Source organism: Coregonus lavaretus, assembly GCF_964263955.1.
Source record: "Coregonus lavaretus genome assembly, chromosome: 18".
In the NCBI taxonomy this organism is placed as follows: domain Eukaryota; kingdom Metazoa; phylum Chordata; class Actinopteri; order Salmoniformes; family Salmonidae; genus Coregonus; species Coregonus lavaretus.
In genome coordinates, this window is record NC_140005.1 from 35,300,493 (window position 1) to 35,323,697 (window position 23,205).

The 23,205-nt window shown below is 41.3% G+C and overlaps 2 protein-coding genes across 3 annotated transcripts in view; one reads left to right on the top strand and one right to left on the bottom strand.

Moving 5' to 3' along the window:
* Nucleotides 1–431: 431 nt before the first annotated feature.
* On the bottom strand, nucleotides 432–3,687 carry LOC311145443 (mitochondrial import inner membrane translocase subunit Tim9-like). Of its 2 annotated transcripts, none has more exons than XM_084181681.1 (4): nucleotides 3,420–3,687; nucleotides 2,899–2,960; nucleotides 2,247–2,342; nucleotides 432–988 (listed from the first exon to the last, which is right to left on the bottom strand). In XM_084181681.1, the coding sequence occupies exons 2-4, from the start codon at nucleotides 2,935–2,937 to the stop codon at nucleotides 857–859; spliced, it is 267 nt and encodes an 88-aa protein (XP_084037807.1). In that variant the 5' UTR covers nucleotides 2,938–2,960; nucleotides 3,420–3,687; the 3' UTR covers nucleotides 432–856. The 2 variants fall into 2 exon arrangements, with proteins under 2 accessions (XP_084037807.1, XP_084037808.1); XM_084181682.1 differs by lacking the exon at nucleotides 3,420–3,687 and adding an exon at nucleotides 3,341–3,408.
* Nucleotides 3,688–3,901: 214 nt separating this feature from the next.
* The window catches only part of kiaa0586 (KIAA0586 ortholog), a 100,404-nt gene continuing 81,100 nt past the window's right edge, over nucleotides 3,902–23,205 (top strand). The window contains exons 1-9 of the mRNA XM_084182429.1: nucleotides 3,902–4,731; nucleotides 4,862–4,920; nucleotides 5,027–5,096; nucleotides 6,372–6,441; nucleotides 6,594–6,756; nucleotides 6,933–7,142; nucleotides 7,458–7,632; nucleotides 9,268–9,450; nucleotides 19,507–19,639. Coding sequence (XP_084038555.1) covers nucleotides 4,383–4,731; nucleotides 4,862–4,920; nucleotides 5,027–5,096; nucleotides 6,372–6,441; nucleotides 6,594–6,756; nucleotides 6,933–7,142; nucleotides 7,458–7,632; nucleotides 9,268–9,450; nucleotides 19,507–19,639 — 1,412 coding nt within the window. The 5' untranslated portion in view covers nucleotides 3,902–4,382. The remainder of the gene's footprint in view (nucleotides 4,732–4,861; nucleotides 4,921–5,026; nucleotides 5,097–6,371; nucleotides 6,442–6,593; nucleotides 6,757–6,932; nucleotides 7,143–7,457; nucleotides 7,633–9,267; nucleotides 9,451–19,506; nucleotides 19,640–23,205) is intronic.

The window sequence follows — 23,205 nt, forward strand, 5'->3', positions numbered from 1 at the left end:
TATATTGGCCATATACTACAAACCCCAGAGGTGCCTTATTGCTTTTATAAACTGGTTACCAACATAAATAGAACAGTAAATAAGTATTTTTGAGTCATACCTATGGTATATTGTCTGATACACACAACTGAAATGCTGTGTCAGCCAATCAGCATTCAGGACCCAAACTACCTGCTTTATAATCTTCAATATCCTCTGGTTATGCATCTCTAGGCCAATGACCTTCAAGTGACAGACAGAAGTATGTAAGTGAGGACAGTTTTGTCCTTGAGCTGTTCCTCAATATTTCCATCTTAGCTGTAGTGACAATCCATTACCAACAGATGGCAGTGATTTCAAATGTGTTTAGAGGTCAAACAACAGGACATTATACAATGGGTAATTTAGCAGTATGCCAATGTACAATTTAATTTAATGAATGATGCACAATCATTGGTACGAAACATTTATTCAGGGAACAAATGGGAATTATCATTATAGGATAAAGGAGACACCAAACTATTAATACCCAGGATTGTCATTACCTTATACAACAATCATAGACAATATTTCACGTACACTATAATAAAAACAAAAAAGGTAGCTAATTTTTATTTTATCTCATGTTCTGCCTGGATCGCAACTCAATATGATCTCATATGTCATGATCAGGCTTTTCTGTTTGAGGGCTCATAACAGCTCTCTGGATAAAAGTGTCCAAGCAGTCATCAGCCCCAGCCTAAGAAGTAGTGGAGGTTGACAAGGAGAAGTTTGTGGCCGGTGTTAGCCATCCACTGATTCACATTTACATTGAGTTGTGCCAAGACTGGATGGGCGACTCCTGGCGTTATCTGTCCATGTAAAGGGCAGTAGTTCTCTACCGTGGTCCCATTAAGCCTGCTTTCTGAGCCAGGGCTTCGTTCTGCTGGATGTGGTACTCCTGGAAGCGCATGGAGATACGCTGGGTCATCTTCAGGTACTTCTGAAGGCAGCTCTCCGAGCAGGTGGACTGAGGTGGAAACAATTACAGTTCTATGACATCACACATCCATATCACACCTCTCCAAATATTGCTTTGTCAACCGCAAAGGCTTCTACTCTAAAGAAGCTAACCTGGTAAAATGTGAAATTTGACAACATACAGGAACATTCAGTGACAACATTTAGTTGATAAGCAATGGTGCCACATTGTGTCCTATTTTACCCATTACCTAACGTTGTCCCCAGGCTTGATTGCTATAGAGAGAGAACCTTCTGGTGGATGAGATTACCCACTACCGAGCCTCGAACGATAAGACAGGATTTGGAAGTATGGCCTCGAGACTGCCTACTGCCCAGCAATAAGTATGAGGTTGTGTTCCCCTGCTCAGATCTTGCATGCATCAACCAATGGTTGTGTGCCACGTCATCGCAATGTTTGAATGGCCTTCAAGATTATTTAATGAAAACTGGGTAATTTAAGATATGTAAAATTATATTATTTTTCGTGGATTAATTTACTTCTACCCAATGCCTTCTATGATGGTTTACAGAAAATAAAACAATTGAAAACCTTCATGAAAATCATCAGGTAAAAGTAAATTAATCCACAAATACAATTTTACATATCTTAAATGACCATGTTGTTTTCATGAATTTGATGATATGATCTTTAATGCCATTCAATAACAGCGTGGGACATGATCCAGAAAGTTTGTAAATGCAAAGTTTGGTAACAGAATGACGGCACAAACATCAAACTGTCATTCTGTTACCCAACTTTTTTTATATGCACTCTTCTTCAAGTAAATGTATTTTTGTAAAATGTTCTGTGGAAATTGTTTTAAAAGTAGTCATTGTGCATAGAGTTGTATGGTTTGTTTAACTTTGCAATCATTGGTTTTTGTTTGACATACATTTTAAAGTGAAAAGAATCTGAGTCTCAGCATCATTCTGCTACCGTGGGATTGTCCTATACATATGGGTCGTGTACTCCTGCTCAGACGTTGCTGATGCATGCTAGATCTTACAACGCCTGGATAGGTATTTTACGTATTAGCTAACCAAATCATATGTTATAGTAATCTGGTGTCCGACTGCATAGTCGATGATGTGGTACGCAACCATTGGTTGACGTATGCAACGTCTGAGCAGGGGAACGCAACACTAATGTGGTTAGCTGATACATAAAATACCTATCCAGGCGTTATAAGATCTGGCATGCGTCAGCAACGTCTGAGCGGAGGAACAAGACCTGAGTCTTGAAGACATCAAGGAAATCAACCTACCTCCTCTGACTTTACTTCTCTAGTGGTAAAATCCTTTACACAGTCCATGAAGCAGTTCTCTGTGAGTTTGTTGTAGGTGCCAAGAAATTCTTTGAACTGTAAACACATACATATTAAACAGATAAAAATACACCTTATGGAACAGCGGGGACTGTGAAGAGAGACACACAGACACACACATGATAACATAAATCACTATACACACACCACAGGAGGTTTGTGGCACCTTAATTGGACAGGCTCGTGGTAATGGCTGGTGCAGAATTAGTGGAATGGGATCAAATACATCAAACACATGGTTTTCATGTGTTTAATGCCATTCCATTCGCTCTGTTCCAGCCATTATTATGTGCTGTCCTCCCCTCAGCAGCCTCCACTGACACACACATGGATTTTGGGTTGTAGATATGTGGTAGTAGAGTAGTGGCCTGAAGGCACACACTTAAAGTGTTGTGAAATGTAATGTAACGTAATTTTTTTATTGTATATAACGGCCTTAATTTTGTTAGACCCCAGGAAAAGTAGCTGAGCAGCAGCAAACGGGTATCCATAATAAATTCAAATACAATGTTTTACAAATGCATCAATTTTTTAACACTGATTTAAGACTAAACCAGATTGAATTGTGTGCGAATATCCTCAATGTACATACCTGTTTAACTTGGTCCGCTTCTGTTACCTGGACAGCCATTGTGGTTCAATTAGACGAGATTTCTGTTGGATTAAAGTTACACCCATGAATGTAATTCATTGAATGACAGCCCTATCCATTGTTATGTAGCTATGACGTCTGCTCACTAGCTATAACTAGCTAGGCATAGGGAGTACTGAATTACCAAGATAGCTACAGAGTATTCGTTGATTAGCTATATATGACACCTGACCATGCATTCATAACTGACCATTTCCATAGCTAGCTACTACATAGTTTAAGGCTTTTTGTGTTAGCTAGCTGGCTAGCTGGTTAACGTTAGCTATCTAGCAAGCTCAGACAGCTAACGTTAAAAGCTCACTAGCTGATTTGGTAAGGTTCACATGCTAACTATATATCCTAGTACTGCAGGTCAAGTGAAGCCTTTGAAGACATGACATACATTTTGAAATCAAATTTTGTGCACAAAATGCATGATCAATCACATGTTCTTTAACACAGAAAATAAGTCATTCACCCACCCAGATTCCGAAGGACATGTGACGTTGTGAAAAGGGGACTGCAGTGGCTGCGGCACCAACGGTTTCGAGAGGCTTGAAAGGCCAGATATTGGACAATAAACATTGTTTTTAAAACAAACAAATATTTCTGGAATAGTATGAAATATTTTATACGTTCGTGTGGATATGTATGGAACTCAAAATCGAAAAGTAAATTCTCGAAAATAATAACCGAAATGTCAAATTAGGATGAATTTTGTGTCACTGCATAAACACTCCGGTGTAACACGAGGTAATTAAAATATTCAATACCTCATTATCCTGTTGCTCGCTAGCCCTCCCTTTATCTAAAATCAATAATTATCAACAGCATACGTTTAATTATGTAATTATTTAGTATTTTATTAATATATTTTATCTTTGGATTAATGTTTCCTCACCTATGGAGTCCCTATCATGCCCAGCAGATGATGGCGATATTTCTCGCGGAGAGAGGATTGGTCATTTACCGGAAGTTATTGTTGTCAGCAACAGTTGCGGGGGTTTCATATTTTCCCTTAGGTAGCTAACAGTTGGGAAGCTATGTTGTATCGTTAGATTTTGACCTCGGGTTGCAATGAATTACGTTTGTTCAAAATAACTACTTTCTACTGAGTTTTGTCGTGCTGTGCTTTCAACTTTTTAGAGGTGTTAGCCAGCTAACGTTAGTAACTAACTTAGCTACCGTTAGCATAACGTCGTCATTAAACAATCGTGAAGCGGGATATTTAAATGTTCGACTTGCTAAGGAAAAGGACGACATTGGTTGTTTATTTATATCAACTCCCACGGCTAGTAACAACTGTTATGTGTAATTCCTGATCGGGTCTGGTGTTGAGCAAGCTAGCTATCAAGTTAACGTTAACGTTACTAGCTATCAGACAATTACTCTGCTGCAGTGCTCGCTACTAGATAATCAACTGAGTGACAGAGAGTCGATCCGATATGGCTCATACTCTTCTGAGCCGATCAAATGAACTTCTGAACTTTACAAGGAATATAAACCTTGACGAATCCACTTCAAGTTCTGACGCTGGAGACGTCTTGATTCGTGCAACTAAGATTCACTTTCCTGAGCAGAGCTATGAAGGGCAGAGGGATTTGGGGTTGTTGTCCACCATATCTAATAAAACAGACAATGTAAAGATAACAGTGAAGAAGTTGCGTAATGTTGCCCAGCCCTCTCTTCTTGACGAGCCACCAAAGATCGAAAAGCAAAGACAAGCAAGGAAACAAGAGCACAGGCATGTGCATCCTGCCCTGCGAGCAAGCCTGCCATCAGTTTCACCCTCAGGTAGGCTACGTAAACCCACACTCGTTATATGGCCAGTGAAACTGTTATATTGTATTGCAGTTGCGTTATATTTGCCACTGATTTCAGGCTGACCAACAACATTTTGCTCTTCCAATGTTGTCTTTTCCAGAGGGAACGAAAGCAAGCAAAAAGAGTCCCATAAAAAGTGTCCCACAAAAAGAGTCCCATGTAAGATGACTTCTAGCTTGTTTTTTTCTGAGAAGAGTGTGTGCCTCACAAGTATGTCACCCACAAAAATGTAATCCATTTTGAACTGGTGTCATTTCATTTCCAGTTTCAGGTTCCTAATATAGATGGAAAAGAGACACCAACCTCTGTTCAACCTAAGGGCAGTGAGGACAAAGGTAAGTGTCCTTGGGCTAAACCTCTGATGTACTGGACAGTATGCTGTCAATGATTATCTACTGCCTACTTCATATACAGTGAGCTCCAAAAGTATTGGGTCAGTGATTTTGTTGTTGTTGTTTAGTGGTTAAGAGCGTAGTGCCTGTAACCGAAAGGTTGCTGGTTCTAATCCCCGAGCCGACTAGGTGAAAAATCTGTCCATGTGCCCTTGAGCAAGGTACTTAACCCGAATTGCTCCTGTAAGTCGCTCTGGATAAGAGCGTCTGCTAAATGACAAAAATGTAAATGTAAAATGTTTTGGCTCTGTACTCCAGCACTTTGGATTTGAAATGATACAATGGTTAAAGTGCAGACTGTCATCTTTAATTTGAGAGTATTTGGAGTTACATTTATTCTAAATAAGAATAGAATATGTTTCTAAACACTTCTACATTAATGTGGATGCTACCATGATTACCGATAATCCTGAATGAATCGTGAATAATGATGAGTGAGAGTTACAGAGGTATAAATATCATACCGCCCCCCCAAAAATGCTAACCTCCCCTGTTATTGTAATAGTGAGAGATTAGCATGTCTTGGGGCTATGATATTTGTGCATCTTTAACTTTCTCACTCATCATTATTCAGGATTATCTGTAATCATGGTTGCATCCACATTCTGTTATATTCTATTCTTATTTACAATAAACATTTCTATTGGGCACAAAATAATCTTAAACACAACCAAAATAAACAGCAAATGCATCCGTGGTCCTCTGTAGCTCAACTGGTAGAGCACGGCGCTTGTAACGCCAAGGTAGTGGGTTCGATCCCCGGGACCACCCATACACAAAAAAAAATGTATGCACGCATGACTGTAAGTCGCTTTGGATAAAAGCGTCTGCTAAATGGCATATTATTATTATTATTATTATTATCCAACAAGTTTGTAGAGTCAAGCTTGATATAATCATTGTGTGCTAGGCATATGGGACTAAATACTAAACTTTTGACTACTTTAATACACATAAATTAATTTGTCCCAATACGTTTGGTCCCCTGAAATGGGCGGACTATGTACAAAAAGTGCTGTAATTTCTAAACAGTTCACCCGATAAGGATGAAAATACCCTCAACAGTCTGCACTTTAACCTCATAGTAATTGTATAATTTCAAATTCAAAGTGCTGGAGTACAGAGCTAAACAACAATAACACTGTCACTGTCCCAATACTTTGGGAGCTCACTGTATGCTGTTTTGTATCCTAACCCCACTCTTGGATTGTCCCTTAGGCCATGATCTGCTAATATCCCGATATGCTGGTGGTGGCAAAGGGGCAATCTTGGCAGCTCTAAGACAGAGGTAAGCATGGCACAAAGCTTTGGAATGACTTTCACTTTTTACATGCCAGATGTATTTGTGTTTGGAATGTTTGTCTACATTGCAACACAGCTGTACATCCCAAATCGTTAGGTGTTAGTCATGATGACGCCATTCAATACTGTTTTCCTCAGGTCTCAGACTGCCCCCTTGAGGCGAGAGGTGAAGGTGCAGTTACTGGACCAGGGGCCACCATCGAGCCAGAAGCCCCAGCCTGCCTCTGTCCTCTCAGGGGATAAGGGGGCTGCCTCCACTGCAGCCATGGTCACAACCGCTGCCACAGCACCACTCGTCACGGTATTGTTGTAGCAGAGCAGTTGTGTGTTACTTTTTTCTGTGTCCTTCTGTGATTAAGATGCCATTTGAGAGAGCTTTTTTAAGTCCAAACCCCCCAAAGTCTACATACAATGATCATTGAAAGTGGTCTGGATGTGGATGCCTAATGGTTTGTTTCTGTCTTTCTTCTTTTTCAGGCTCAGAGTGACATGGAGGCGTGTGTTTCCCAGGTGTCGGAGGGGCTACGGAGACTGCTGGAGTCAGACAGGTACCCAGGCAGGGCTCAGGAGGCCAGAGAGGACAGAGCATCAGAGAAGGTGACCCAGCTGGAGGAGCAGCTCAACACCGTAACCCAGCAGAGACTGCAGCACCTGGAGTGGATCCAGAGCCAACAGATGGAGCTGCAGGTACTGTAGTGAAGGAGGAGCACTGAGCCTTCACACGAGTGCTCCAGATAGTAATATTTTCCTCAATAAGTTGCCGTCATTCTAATCGTTGCATAAAGGAATGTAAGAGTATATTTATGTAGACCCCTAAAGGTGTACACATCTTTATACAGTCCCCGAGTCCGAGTATGTCTGTAGTGTTTCAAGCAGTGTGTGGTTGTTCAGTGTACTTCTTTTTCTATTGCATGTTTCATCACCGCTATACTCAACTCTTTTTACTTTTAGTCATTCAATAACAGTTCTGACCACTTCATGCATGTCCTCTCATCCTCTCAGAACCGTCTCCTAGGCTCTGCTTTGAGTGTAATGACTGCCCACGCCCCTCTGCCCTCACCCTCCATGCTGAACACTGGCCCTGCTGCCACTGTACATCCAGAACCTCGGCTTCCTCAGGACCTCCAAATGACCCACCTTAATGCTACAGACTCTTCCGCTGCTGTTCCAGCCACAGGTAGGGTGCTACGCTTCCTCAGTCAGTTGCCTCATTGAAACAAATGATGAGAATGGAATTGAATATGTCATCAGAAAGTATTCACACCCCTTACCTTTTTCCACATTTTGTTTTGTTACAGTCTGAATTTAAAATGTATTAAATGTAGATTTTTGTTCACTGCCCTACACACAATACCCCATAATATCAAAGTGGATGTATGTTGTTTGACATTTTTACAAATTAATTACAAATGAAAAGTTGAAATGTCTTGAGTCAATAAGTATTCAATCCCTTTTTTTATGGCAAGCCTAAATAAGTTTAGGAGTAACAATTTTCTTAATAAGTTGCATGGACTCACTCTGTGTGCAATAATAGTGTGACTACCTCATCTCTGTACCCCACACATACAATTATCTGTAAAGTCCCTCAGTCGAGCAGTGAATTTCAAAACCGATTCAACCACAAAGACCAGGAAGGAAACCGGTGACTTTAAGACAGTTACAGAGTTTAATGGCTGTGATAGGAGAAAACCCAGGATGAATAAACAACATTGTAGTTACTCCACAATACTAACCTAACAGGGTGACAGGGTGAAAAGAAGGAAGCCTGTATAGAACAAAAATATTCCAAAACATTCATCCTGTTTGCAACAAGGCACTAAAGTAATACTGCAATAAATGTGGCAAAGCAATTAACTTTTTGTCCTGAATACAAAGTGTTTTCTTTGGGGCAAATCCAATACAACACATTACTGAGTACCACTCTCCATATTTTCATGCATAGTGGTGGCTGCATCATCGTTAAGGACTGGGGAGTTTTTCAGGATAAAAAGAAACAGAATGGAGCTAAGCACAGGCAAAATCCTAGAGGAAAGCCTGGTTCAGTCTACTTTCCACCAGACACTGGGAGGTTAATTCACCATTCAGCAGGATAATAACCTAAAACACAAGGCCAAATCTACAAAGTGAATGTTCCTGAGTGGCCGAGTTACAGTTTTGACTTAATTCTACTTGAAAATCTATGGCAAGACCTGAAAATGGTTGTCTAGCAATGATCGATTTGACAGAGCTTGAAGAATTTTGAAAAGAATAATGGGCAAATGTTGCACAATCCAGGTGTGGAAAGCTCTTTAGAGACTTACCCAGAAAGACTCACAGCTGTAATCGCTGCCAAAGGTACTTTTACAAACTATTGACTCGGGGTTGTGAATACTTATGTAAATGAGATATTTCTGTATTTCATTATCATTTGCAAAAATTCCTAAAAACATATTTTCACTTTGTCATTATGACGTATAGTGTGTAGATGGGTGAGAAAAAAATAAATGTAATCCATTTTGAATTCAGGCTGTAACAGCAACATGTGGAATAAGTCAAGGGGTATGAATACTTTCTGAAGGCACTGTATAATGAAATGAGGCCTGTTCAATCCCTAAGTTTATCCTCATTGGTTAGTTACGATACGATACTTGTCAATTTTCATGGAAATTCACTTCTACTTATACAAGTGAGTTTAGTTGTGAATCCATGTCAGATCTGCCACATATCTCCTGTACTTCTAATCTTTAGCTTCTCCAGACACACCCAGAGTTTTTGTATGTTAGATAAGTTGTGAATCTATGTAATCTGCTATGTATCTCCTCTTCTTCTTTAGCCTCTCCAGACCCATTTAGCCAGCAGAGGGGAGGAGGGGGTAAGAGCCCCCTGGAGACCCCAGCTCCTCGCAGGGTCATCCCAAAGCCTACGCGCTGGAACCCCACCAACATCCGGAACACACAGAACACTACACAACAGCACAGCTTCAGGACACAGAAAACACCTCGCACAGCACAGCAAGGTTAGTCATCAGTGTCCATGCATCTGTTAAGTCATGGGCTGTGTCTGAAATGGCACCCTATTCCCCATATAGTGCACTTCTTTTGAGCAGAGCCCTAATATGGTGCCATTTTGGATGTACCCATGGATTTCTATGGATTTCTTATCAGATGTAAGTCCTTTATATTTTTACCACTTGGGGGCAGTAGCGTCACTCCAACCTTCTGGCTCTTTGGGAAGCAAAGGCTTTTGCAGGAGATTTGAAAAAGGCAGTGTTTTATTCCAAAAATCTGAAAACAGGTTTTAATCATATGCTTTAATGTCACTGTGTTTTTTCCTGTTCTTGTTGATTTTTGTGATTGCTATTTCTCTTTGTCACCCCTTGATGAGATGGAATTAGGGCTGACCCCATTTAGTCGACTGGTGGATTGTTTGGTCAATAGGCTGTTGGTCGACCGAGATTTCTTTAGTCGAGCGGCAGCACATTTATAGAAAAAAATTATAATGGATCCATTGTGGAGGCCGTGGGGATGGCATCAGTCTAAGACGTGCTACTGAAATTGTATATGGTTATATTATGTAACAAAAATGGTGCAACACAAATAAAAATAATATTTTATAACAAATGCGCTTTCTTCCTTGTCAGATAGTGGTCGATATCCAGTGTCCACGGTTCTGAAACGCATCAGTGCGCTATTGAATTGGCGCCTTTTCCTAGACCATGTTGCTATGTGCATAATAGCAAAGTTAACCAGCATATTGGTGTTGAGAACAATGCGGTGGAGGCAGCAGCGGAGTGAGGAGACGAGAAAACAGCCCTTGCCTTAACTGTCTAAGAAAAGTGAGGAGAGAGGAAACCCCAACTTAATTAGGTCTATAATCAACAGCCTAACTGTTAAATGTGCCTGGCTTTATAAATAATCTATATATCTACAGAAATAAGACAGATCCTGCTTCTGTTGCCTGTTTGAGTGTTTGTTTAATAGCCTGCTGATTCTGTGAGCTCCAAGCCTCATGCATCCACATGTCAGATAAATAATTTCACAAATTCGGCAGTTTTTAATCTTTGCTATGCTGTAATAAAGGATTTAAAAAAAAAAAAAATCGTTACACCAGCCTCTCTGGTATTATTTATAATTTATTTAGTGTTGTTTACACTGTTCCAAATTGTCCAAAAAATTATATTAATAATAATAACCCTCCTTTTTCCTTGATCTCCTTATTGTTATTATTATTGTGATCATCATTATAATAATAAGTAATGTCATTATCATTAGTAGGCTTAGTATAACAGCCTTGTATAACTACCATTGCGCTGTAGGCCTAAGAGCGCATCCTGTTTAGTCTTAATACCGTAACTTAACTTATTTCAATACTTATATAGGCTACTGTATCAATCATATCATTACACAGCATACAAGTTATTCATGATTTTGAAATGCAATCAAGCATTTTAGTTAAAAATTAAAATAACAAAGCGATCATTGGATAATTAGCGTAAACAATAAATAGGCCTAAACCATTGCATTTTTGAAAATGCATTCACAAATGAATGCGATTGTTTTTAGTCTTTACTGTAATAAAGGCTTTGCAAAAAAACAAAAAACTGACTCTGGTACGCTTATTTATTGTTCCAAACGGTCAGAAAAAGTATATTGTAATCTAACAGCACCTGTTTGGCACACATAATATGCACACAGCGCTTGCTCCTTACCTTCCTTTTCTTGATCTCCAGTATTTTCCACAACTAGTCACATTTATTCCACACATCTGACTTCCCCTTTACCTCCTGAGCAACCAGTAAACATTCTTCAGTTTCAAGTTTATTTTTCACGTCCTCTGCATCCATTTTGCTGTCACGTGTTACGGTGTTCAGAGTTTGTTATAACCAATTTATTGATGTGATTATAATATGCTATAAGTCAGGCCCTATTGGTCACGTGCATGCGATACATAACTTTTCAGTCAGACATGGCTGTAATTAGGTTGCAGCTTCAACAACACAGCGCGATACACACTGCTGATGTTCTGTGGTGGTCGCAGCAGCAGGGAGGAGAGGGAGAGAACGGGTGTTAGTCACACAGTCACTTGCTGTCTTTCTTTTTTTTTTTTTACACAGTCTGAGCTTGGCCTGGCACAATCAAATCAATTGCGGTCGGACTCCCTCTAGTCATTTGTGTGTCTTAATTAATTAATCAAACATTTCGCTTAATGCATCAGACAAGGTCAGTGCATATAGTTGGTTTGATTAAAACACATAGGATGTGTCTATATATGGAAATATACATGTTTAAAAATGTCAACCAATCGATTGGTCGAAAGAACAGACGACTCTGGTCGACCAAGATTTTTTGTTGTTGTCGGGGACAGCCCTAGATGGAATAAAAAAACAAACGTTACTTTCAACCTCAGTTAATTCAATCCATGGTGGAATGGGGTTATAGAATGGGCAGGCATAACTATGGACAACGAACACAATTGCATTTTATCAATGGCAGTTTGAGATACCGTGATGAGATACCGTGACGAGAGTGCTAAGGACCTCAGACTGGGGCGAAGGTTCACCTTCCAACAGGACAAACACCCTAAGCAAACAGCCAAGATAATGCTGGAGTGGCTTCGGGACAAGTCTCTGAATGTCCTTGAGTGGCCCAGCCAGAGCCTGGACTTGAACCCGATCTAACATCTCTGGAGAGACTTGAAAATAGCTGTGCAGCAAAGCTCCCCATCCAACCTGACAGAGCTTGCGAGGATCTGCAGTCATGAAGAGGACACGACACAGCCTATTCCTCCTCAAGAGACTGAAAAGATTTGGCATGGGTCCTCATATACTCAAAGATCTACAGCTGCACCATCGAGAGCATCCTAACTGGTTGTACATCCTAACAGAAGTACAATCGAGTTGAGTTTATTGATAGCCACCACTCTTAGAATACTTTGTGAACAAATAGTTGGCTTTTTAACCAGTTGAATGATAGAGCAAAATGTTGATTTCCACCTAAATAGACATACCTGCACATGTTGCATAGTTTCAGAAAGGTCTGGAACTCACCTTTCTGGTAAAAAATAGTTATAAATTGCTGAGGTGTACTCACTTTTGAGGACACAAACTCAAGTACGTAGTACAATTATTATGAAAAATCATGTTTTTTTTCTTCCTATTCAACAAAAGTGGGGCAATGGGGCCTGAAATTACTGAAATGCTTTCTAAATATAGTAACATTTAAATTATAAACGACTTACTATAAGATTTCACCTTTCTTAAAACTGTATAATACATATGATCATACTTAGTGACAGTACAATATTGGCTCTATTTCATATAACTGACGACAGAGAAGACGTGTCACTCCGCTGAAAGAGTGGAAGCGGAGAGCAGACAGATGGGGCTTTCTGGCACTATAAGGCACGGGACCCTACGGCGTTCATGGAGCACTTTGTGCACCAAAATGTCAGTCGGAACCAGTCCAGAACCGCTCGAAGTTCCCCATATAGGGGACTTAACATCTGAATACAGTGAGGGAAAAAAGTATTTCATCCCCTGCTGATTTTTTATGTTTGCCCACTGACAAAGACATGATCAGTCTACAATTTTAATGGTAGGTTTATTTGAACAGTGAGAGACAGAATAACAACAACAAAATCCAGAAAGACGCATGTCAAAAATGTTATAAATTGATTTGCATTTTAATGAGGGAAATAAGTATTTGACCCCTCTGCAAAACATTACTTAGTACTTGGTGGCAAAACCCTTGTTGGCAATCACAGAGGTCAGACGTTTCTTGTAGTTGGCCACCAGGTTTGCACACATCTCAGGAGGGATTTTGTTCCACTCCTCTTTGCAGATCTTCTCCAAGTCATTAAGGTTTCGAGGCTGATGTTAGGCAACTCGAACCTTCAGCTCCCTCCACAGATTTTCTATGGGATTAAGGTCTGGAGACTCCTTTGTTGCCTTGGCCGTGTGTTTTGGGTCATTGTCATGCTGGAATACCCATCCACGACCCATTTTCAATGCCCTGGCTGAGGGAAGGAGGTTCTCACCCAAGATTCGATCGTACATGGCCCCGTCCAATCGTCCTTTTGATGCAGTGAAGTTGTCCTGTCCCCTTAGCAGAAAAACACCCCCAAAGCATAACGTTTCCACCTCCATGTTTGACGGTGGGGATGGTGTTCTTGGGGTCATAGGCACCATTCCTCCTCCAAACACGGCGAGTTGAGTTGATGCCAAAGAGCTCGATTTTGGTCTCATCTGACCACAACACTTTCACCCAGTTCTCCTCTGAATCATTCAGATGTTCATTGGCAAACTTCAGACAAGCCTGTATATGTGCTTTCTTGAGCAGGGGAACCTTGCGGGCGCTGCAGGATTTCAGTCCTTCACGGCGTAGTGTGTTACCAATTGTTTTCTTGTTGACTATGGTCCCAGCTGCCTTGAGATCATTGACAAGATCCTCCCGTGTAGTTCTGGGCTGATTCCTCACCGTTCTCATGATCATTGCAACTCCACGAGGTGAGATCTTGCATGGAGCCCCAGGCCGAGGGAGATTGACAGTTATTTTGTGTTTCTTCCATTTGCGAATAATCGCACCAACTGTTGTCACCTTCTCACCAAGCTGCTTGGCGATGGTCTTGTAGCCCATTCCAGCCTTGTGTAGGTCTACAATCTTGTCCCTGACATCCTTGGAGAGCTCTTTGGTCTTGGCCATGGTGGAGAGTTTGGAATCTGATTGATTGATTGCTTCTGTGGACAGGTGTCTTTTATACAGGTAACAAACTGAGATTAGGAGCACTCCCTTTAAGAGTGTGCTCCTAATCTCAGCTCATTACCTGTATAAAAGACACCTGGGAGCCAGAAATCTTTCTGATTGAGAGGGGGTCAAATACTTATTTCCCTCATTAAAATGCAAATCAATTTATAACATTTTTTACATGCGTTTTTCTGGATTTTTTTGTTGTTATTCTGTCTCTCACTGTTCAAATAAACCTACCATTAAAATTATAGACTGATCATTTATTTGTCAGTGGGCAATCGTACAAAATCAGCAGGGGATCAAATACTTTTTTCCCTCACTGTAGATGTGCCTTTTTGTTAATGTGGAGGTAATTGATGTGTTTCACATATAGATGTTACAGCAAGCCAATCAACTCTAAGAAACCTATGAAGATCAGCAGGGTTGAACAAATGTAGTTATTGTTGGAACTGTATATACACTCAGCCATTTTGAATGAGTGCACACTGACAACAACAGTACCTTCAGAAAGGTCATATAACTACCATTCTATCCATTGTGTCATTTACCACAAGGACTATTACTGGCTACTTCTCCTCCTCTGTCCTCGGTTCAACTGTAATTTGTGTGCAGTCTAGTGCTACATGTTGGGGAGAAAGATCAGTGCCAGGTTCTCTGCTACACCCTAGACGCTGCCGTCTGAAAGCCTAGGACAATCTTCGCCTCGAAATCTAATAGGCCTCCCTCTCTAGAATTGTGCTTGCCAATCCCCCCACACACACCAACGTGTAATTGCTTTCGCAGGGAATGAGCTGTGCTGCCTGGTATCCATGGTGATGGATGTGTGGGGGTGAGCGAAGTGTTAATTATGGCTCAGAATTCATCAGTGTGTGTGTGTGTGTGTTTGTCTGTATGGATGGATCGGTGAGCGTGTGTGTGGGCTCGTGTGGGTGTGTAAGAGGGAGAGGGAGAGAATTGGGAAATGCATTGGTCTTGTAAGATTGGGGCGGCAGGTAGCTTAGTGGTTAAGAGCGTTGTGCCAGTAACCGAAAGGTTGCTGGTTCTAATCCCCGAGCCGACTAGGTGAAAATTCTGTCGATGTGCCCTTGAGCAAGGCACTTAACCCTAATTGCTCCTAGTCGGCTCAATACCCTTGCTTTGTTTGGCCAACTGACCAGTGTTATTAGACCAGCCTCCCTATTAAAGCCAGCAATGCAGTCAGAGGGACACAGTTGTGATAAGGGAATGCACTGAATACAGGCATTTAACATTTGTATCGAATAAATGTCTGTTCATATTTTTTCATGTACATTGTCAGATCACTTGGATGTCCATACAGTACTATTCTTAAATATCACAATTTATCATCACCTGCAATTTCTATCGATTTAGAATTTGTTCAAGCTGGACATAAATGTGATATTATGAGAACTATCACTGCGGCACAACAAGCACAGTGATGTAATGTACTTTATGTACTGCACATATTTGGTGTGACTCACTGGTTATTGAAATGATTAGAGCATGTTTGAGTGAGAGGGCGGATGTTGTTAGCCTAGCAGACTCACAGCGCAAGGAGAGCTGTGACACACTGGTCTGGAAAGGAGGCAGTTTGTTAATGCAATATTTGCTCATCGGTTATGCGACGGGTTTGATTGGTTCTCTCAAATGTAATTTTTTTTTCTCTGGTTTGAGACCTCTTATTGTTTGAATTTGAAAATCCAACCGTTGTAATGGAAAGGGGAGGTGCTTTGGGGCTGTGTGTTGGTGTTTAAGTGAGAAAGACAGAGGAGAGCCAACCAGTAAAAGCACAGCGCCCTTCATTATCGACGCATTGTGCCGACAACATCAAAGAGCCATTCCAGACTCTGAAGTCAGGACTTAGAGGTAGGTGTTAGTCAGACTAGTATGTTATGCCATAAGATGTCTGAAGTGGCACCATTTTGTTGCTGGTAGTACCTCCAAACCAGTTGTCATGGCAACCATGCTATTTCTACTCCTTTTGCCTGTTTCTCTCTTTTTTTTATCTCTATTTTTCTTTCTCTCCAGCTGCCAAACTGCTCTCTTTGAGAATTGGCTATTTTTAGTCCTTTGTTTCTCAAGCACATCATCAAACCATATGTGAAACAACACATGCCATGAAATTACATGATTCAGGCCACTTACTATTGATCGCTCTCGCTCACATTTGTCGATTTACAGAACACCATCGTTTACATGATGTAAACCCTTTTGACATAATGACAAGATAATTGCAGTTCAAGGAGACCAGTGTGTGAACCATTGTTTTAGAATTAATTATTTATCTTGGAAATCAGCAAACACAAGTGGTGTCAGTTCCTTTGTCAATCACGATGACTGACCATGGTATCGATTTGGTACCCAGAGACCCATGGTATCTGATTTCTGTAGATAAATGTGGAGTACTAGCTAGATGTAGCTGAATGCTGGCTCATGAATACCTCAAATGACATGTCTCACATCGCAGTTGCTTTGCCCTTCTCTTATTCTCATAATTGATTCATGTTGAGGAATCTGACTGGAACACAACTGTACTACATCCCCATGTGTCCTCGAGAAGCAGTCGCTCGGTAATCTCCTATTTTAAAAATGTGATGTCATCTTCAAGTATTTCATCATCAGTCATCCGGATACACACAGACTAAGTCCCAGCTATACCAGACCCCCCCACTCTCACACACACGGTTATAGCATTCATCTGTCAGCCTGAGCATAATTCTGATGAATAACACAGACTCAGGACTAATCTTCTCCTCTGAGGGGTATTCCCTCCCAGCACCAGATCACATGAGGTAATTGCCTCCCAAATGGTACCCTATCCATGTATTGCACTAGTTTTGACCAGGGCCCATAGGGCTCTGGTAAAAAGTAGTGCACTATGTAGGGAATAGGGTGCCAATTGGGATGCAAATGATGTAATTGCTTTTCTGATCTGCATAAAAACACATTTTGGATAGCTTTTGTAGACTCATAATTAAACCAGTGGAACGAACACACCTTTATGATAAGCAAAGGAAATCTGTTGTGTATATTTTGGTAACATCCACTTTCTTCCAGGTGATCCAAAACATGACTATGTAGTTTAAGTTAACTAGTTTAAGTTAGTTTATAGAAGGGTCTTTTTATAATTACCTTCAGCCAAGTCCACCATTTAGGTTTTATCACTCATCATTGATTGGATACTGAGCTGCCATTACAGCACATGAGAGATACCACTTCGGGTCATGTCTGGCCCCTGTAGAGATGCCCTTTGAACAGAAATGGCAGACTATATATTATTAGCCTGGTGCCCTTATCTGCCATGGCCTGGGCTGCAGCTGATGGTCAGGAGGGGGTGTGGTGGGGCATGCATTACTAGCTAATGGAGGGCACCAATCAGGTGACCAATCCCCACAAGCCATTTTGTCTCCCAGGACTTAACCTTGTCCCCAGGCTAATTGTGCAATGCTCCTTCCTAGCGTTGTGGGGAAGTGTCTTGTGAACGAGATTCCCAGGTACTAAACTAAAAGAAAGGGTATTGAACAGTGCGGGAGCAATATATTATAGACCTATGCACAACATTGCTTTGTTTGAAATGAGTTGGCAGAATTCTTTGAGGTTTTGCAAGTATATTGCGAGACATGATGTTGCGCAACATCCAGCTGTAATGATATTTTAATAAGCACTTGACTCTGCTCAGAATCATTATACTTATTGTGGTAGTGAAGAACGTTTGTTTCCATGCAATTCAATTTCGTCCTACTTGATTCAACATACCAGTAGTTGTGTGATAATGTTTTATATATATGCCATTAAGCAGACACTTTTATCCAAAGCGACTTACAGTCATGCAATCATACATTTTACATACGGGTGGTCCCGGGAATCAAACCCAGTCTCCTGGAGTTGCAAGCACAATGCTCTACCAACTGAGCTACAGAGGACAGCATGTTAGAGCAAAGATTGTCTATTATATTGACAAGATAGTCAAGTGACCACTCTAACAATGGAAATACATGTCATCAAAGATTGAAGGCAGGTGGGAGGAGGTGAGATCAGGTGGGACCATTCTAGCCAATGAGAGGGCAGGTATGCGCGTGAACAACAGGCCATAGAGATAGATAGAGGACTCAGCTTTGTATCTATACCATTATAGCGTCTGTGACAGCATGGCAGTGCCAGTGAGGCTATCTCCATTTGAAAGTAGTCAATTTTCTTCTTCATTGGCTGATTGCTCCCAACTCATAGAATCCCCACCCAATTGACTACTTTAAAATGGTGGAAGCCCTCAATGGCAATGTCCATGCCAGAACGGGTTATATCCTTGATGAGTCCTCTATCTATCTCTATGACAACAGGCACAACTCCGATATACTGTAGTCTCTTTTTTTCCGAAGTTGCCAAAATGCCACGTGCATCCACTTTTGCATTCGTAACAACCTAACCATTACGAAATATGTATTCGATTAAATAAGCCTCACGTAGCAAATTAGCAATTCATTTTTTTTTTAACCAAATTCGACACTCATTGACCTCCATCCCAAAATTCCTCACTTCATATGCTTATTTTCATTGACAGATTTTGGGCGGAGTAAAACCTCTCACTTCCTGTCTGGTTAGAGTCATATTGTTTTAGTGGGAAGAGACCTTTCTCCTTTGACCAGAGGAAATGATTATGCTAGACCATAAAGACCAGGGCTAGGATTTTGTTCCAACTAGGCACCACACCAGACCAACTGAGCTAATTGACCAGTTCAGTGATTGCCTAAATTCAACACACTTGGTCTTCCTGGTCGGTTAAATCAAAAACATGAAGTGCTTGTGGCACTCCAGGACCAGGATTGCCTACCCATGTGCTAGACAGGCAGACTATTGGAGTGTACCATAAATATGTTATCCATATGTTTATTTAACGGATTTCACTTTCTCTCTGTATTCTTAGTTTCTATGGGTGTCATACCCCTGACTGAGCTATGCATTCCAATACATTGATGACAATGACTATAAATACAACCAATATCATCCATCTGCCTTTTACTCATGAACTAACTAGCCTGGAGAGAAAAGCCATTTGGATCCAACAATAGATATTGATACAAATCTTTAATCTAGAACATGAACACACGATATAGGTAGGATAACAAATTATCTACAGAAGAAAGAGATTGTGATGAAAATGTAATAGGAAACCCATGAGGCCCTTTGAAGCAATCAGCTCATTGTGCGATGTGAATGACTGTGTCCCTGTGTGGAATACTGAGAGAGGGGGGAGATAAAGTGCTGACTGAGCTGAGGCAGGTGTCTGAGACTGGGTGGCTGATTGCTGGTGTCTCTCTCTGTCTCTATAGAAAATGGCAGACTTCTGGAGGCTATCCCTAACAGCAGCAGCAGCTTGGCAACCAGAGGTGTGCAGCAGCAGTCTTCTGCTAGGGTTGCTATAGCAACGCCCACTGCCGGCTGCCAGCAACCAGCGCAATCCAGGTAAGAGAAAGGGAAAAAACAGTGATCGTCATTTTTTCAGGATTTGAAAGAATCATTGGATATCTTTTGTCTTTGAATTTGTCCTCCCAAATTTTGCCCATCATTCTTTGACTGTGATTATTTCATACACTCTAATATGTATATTATTGGCATACAGTATACTCAAAACAAGGCAAATGAGAATAGGGACGATGTTTTTCAAAGACCTTTACAATTTCAGCATTAAAGGGATAAAGGCTGTATTTTCTCAACTCTAAGAACACCATAAGTTAACAAGTTGTGTGTGTGATTGTAAAGAGTATTTGCATAAAAGGAAAGCGCGAAGGAGAGAGAAAAGTAGAGGCAGTTATTCACAAGACCACTCCGGTCGGTCACCAAGCGCAGAATGATCCCCATGGCAACTACAGCGGCATTTATCAGCTTCATCTGAGAGCGAGAGGAGTCTGAGAGGAGAGTGTCTGAGAGGAGAAAGTAGGTAAAGTAGCCTACAGTGCATTCCGAAAGTTTCTCTTGACTTATTCCACATTTTGTTACGTTAGTCTTATTCTAAAATGGATTAAATTAATGTTTTTCCTCACACAATATCCCATAATGACAAAGCGAAAAAAAACTGGTTAGAATTTTTTGCACATTTATAAAAAAATAAAAAAATGAAAAACCTTATTTACATAAGTATTCAGACCCTTTGCTATGAGACTCGAAATTGAGCAATCGGTGGAGAAGGGCCTTGTTCAGGGAGGTGACCAAGAACCCGATGGTCACTGACAGAGCTCCAGAGTTCCTCTGTGGAGATTTTAGAACCTTCCAGAAGGACAACCATCGCTGCAGCACTCCACCAATCAGACCTTTATTGTAGAGTTGCCAAACGGAAGCCAGTCTTCAGTAAAAGGCACATGACAGCCCGCTGGGAGTTTGCCAAAAAGGCAACCATGAGAAACAAGATTCTCTGGTCTGATGAAACCAAGATTGAACTCTTTGGCCTGAATGCCAAGAGTCATGTCTGGAGGAAACCTGGCACCATCCCTACGGTGAAGCATGGTGGTGGCAGCATCATGCTGTGGGGATGTTTTTCAGCGGCAGGGACTGGGAGACTAGTCAGGATCGAGGGAAAGTTGAATGGAGCAAAGTACAGCGAGATCCTTGATGAAAACCTGCTCCAGAGCGCTCAGGACCTCAGACTGGGGTGAAGGTTCGTCTTCCAACAGGACAATGACCCTAAGCACACAGCCAAGACAACACAGGAGTGGCTTCGGGACAAGTCTCTGAATGTCCTTGAGTGGCCCAGCCAGAGCCCGGACTTGAACCCAATCGAACATCTCTGGAGAGACCTGAAAATAGCTGTGCAGCGACGCTCCCCATTGAACCTGACAGAGCTTGAGAGGATCTGCAGAGAAGAATGGGAGAAACTCCCCAAATACAGGTGTGCCAAGCTTGTAGCGTCATACTCAAGAAGACTCGAGGCTGTAATCCCTGCCAAAGGTGCTTCAACAAAGTACTGAGTAAAGGGTCTGAATACTTATGTAAAAGTGATATTTCTGTTTTTGCTTTGTCATTATGGGGTATTGCATGTAGATTGATGAGAAGAAGAAAAAAATGTAATCCATTTTAGAATAAGGCTGTAAAGTAACAAAATGTGGAAAAAGTCAAGGGGTCTGAATACTTTCCGAATGCACTGTAAATCTGCATGCTGCTGGCAGTCTGCCAACTTCTCAAATGAAAGAGCACTTTGAACTGCTGCCAAATTTGGAGGAAAGGAGGAGCTGTCAGGCTTGCTTAATGTTGGCAGTTTGTACTTGGCAAGTCTCACCTTTTCCCAGAATTCATCTGTCTGGCAACTTGCCAGGCGCTTAGCGGAAGCAAAAAATTAACCCCTGCGCTTGACTGTATGGGCCCCGCAAAATTTTCCACAGAAGGAGAGAGAGCGAGATTAAGTAGGTGTGTGAGCAGCTCAGTGTATGCATGAGGGGCTGTGGGGATAGCACAGGATCCTTTCAGGAAGGAGGGGAGCTCGAGGCAGGTGCTCAGTTAGGCAGTGTAGAGTTATGTATCTGGTTGTTTTTTAAGTCGTCTGAGGCAGAATTAGCGGATTTTAACATTGCTGCAATGTTGAGTTCTGCAAATGATATTTATACTACAGAACTACCACTTACATGGATGGATATATGTTAGTGGTTAGTTAGTTGATGTGGCATAGTTTTGTTATAAGCTTATGTTTTAATTCTATCCATATGTCTAAAACTAACAGCGAAGGCACTGTTTTGTCACATGCTTTTAGGATCATTCAGACCTTTTATAACTGTAAGATTGTGCTCCACACTCAAATCAGGCACAACTATTGATAGTGTTGGAATAGTATTGAGCTTAGAGGCCTGGCACGCGGGTCTAGTGTTGGAGTAAATGGAACAAACACACTTTTCTCCAGGTCTTTTTCTGCTCCAATTCTGTTGACTGATGATGGCTGTCTTTCATTTGCCTGTCCTTCACAATCCCTGGAGCACAAATAAAGTGACAGTTGTCCACATAACAACCTCAGCTGCTGCCTGCTGCTGGTAGTCATTGAGCCTGCTCTGTCTGGCACAGACTCTGAAGAAAAACACCAATCCATCTTCTCTTCTGGTCCTGTTGTGTTGTTTCTAGCTTCCCCCACCACTGGATGGGCTAGGAGAAAAAATCATGTTTTGCTGATGATTTATATTGGGTATAGCCAAGGAAGGCGCTTAATAAGTTGAAGTGCATTTATTTCATTTGGTCAGACTTTGCATCATGCATACTTCACATATTTCATATACTGTGACCTCAGAGACATTATTAGTGTTTGTAATTACAGTCTGTACTGTCCTCAAAACACAGTATTTACAACTACTCACCGATGTGCACCATTGTCCACACAGTACCCATTTAGCCTAAAAGCACGGTACAGTGAAAGCAACATTGTTTTGGGAAAGCTGCTGCATGGCGCTGACTCTTTCTTGACCAATGCCATACGTGGCCCCTTCTTGGCTGGATGGGGGGGGGGAACACACCACCACCATGCAGTACTGTGCCAGAGGTATGTGTGGACTGCAATAAATGACTTTTCTTCCTCACTCCCTCTGCTGCCTTACCCTGTTTTTCTTCTCTCTCTCCTCTTCCAGTTTCATATCAGGGGAAAATTCTGCTCTGCCTGCCTACTGGGTGTTGTTAATCAGGAAGGGGAGACTGTGGAAAGGGGGGAGGATGGATAGGGCGCAGAGCAGACTACTCTTGTCTGTACATAGGTTAACAATCAACATGTAGGGAACCCCTAGCTCGAGCTCAACTAGCTCAGTGTAATTATTACAGGGGATATTGCTGAGCAACCGCGATTTATTTTAGCCATCACACTGTGCTTACATTTTCTTATAGGGAGAATACAGAAAACGGTTATTGTAATCACTCATATATATTGCAATGAATAGCTTGCCAAATTCAATCAGATTAGCAGCATATTTTTATCCGAAATTACTAGATAAATAAAATATAAAATAAAGGTTTTCGCACCATATAAGATAATGTATTCTTCTGTTCCTGCATTGCGAACACAAGCA

Coding starts and splice junctions, on each gene's coding strand:
- LOC311145443 (XM_084181681.1), bottom strand. CDS start 2,937: ATGGCTGTCCAGGTAACAGAAGCGGACCAAGTTAAACAG. Junction 2,343..2,898: donor AAGCGGACCAAGTTAAACAG/GTATGTACATTG, acceptor ATGTGTTTACAG/TTCAAAGAATTTCTTGGCAC. Junction 989..2,246: donor GAGAAGTAAAGTCAGAGGAG/GTAGGTTGATTT, acceptor TTTCCACCTCAG/TCCACCTGCTCGGAGAGCTG.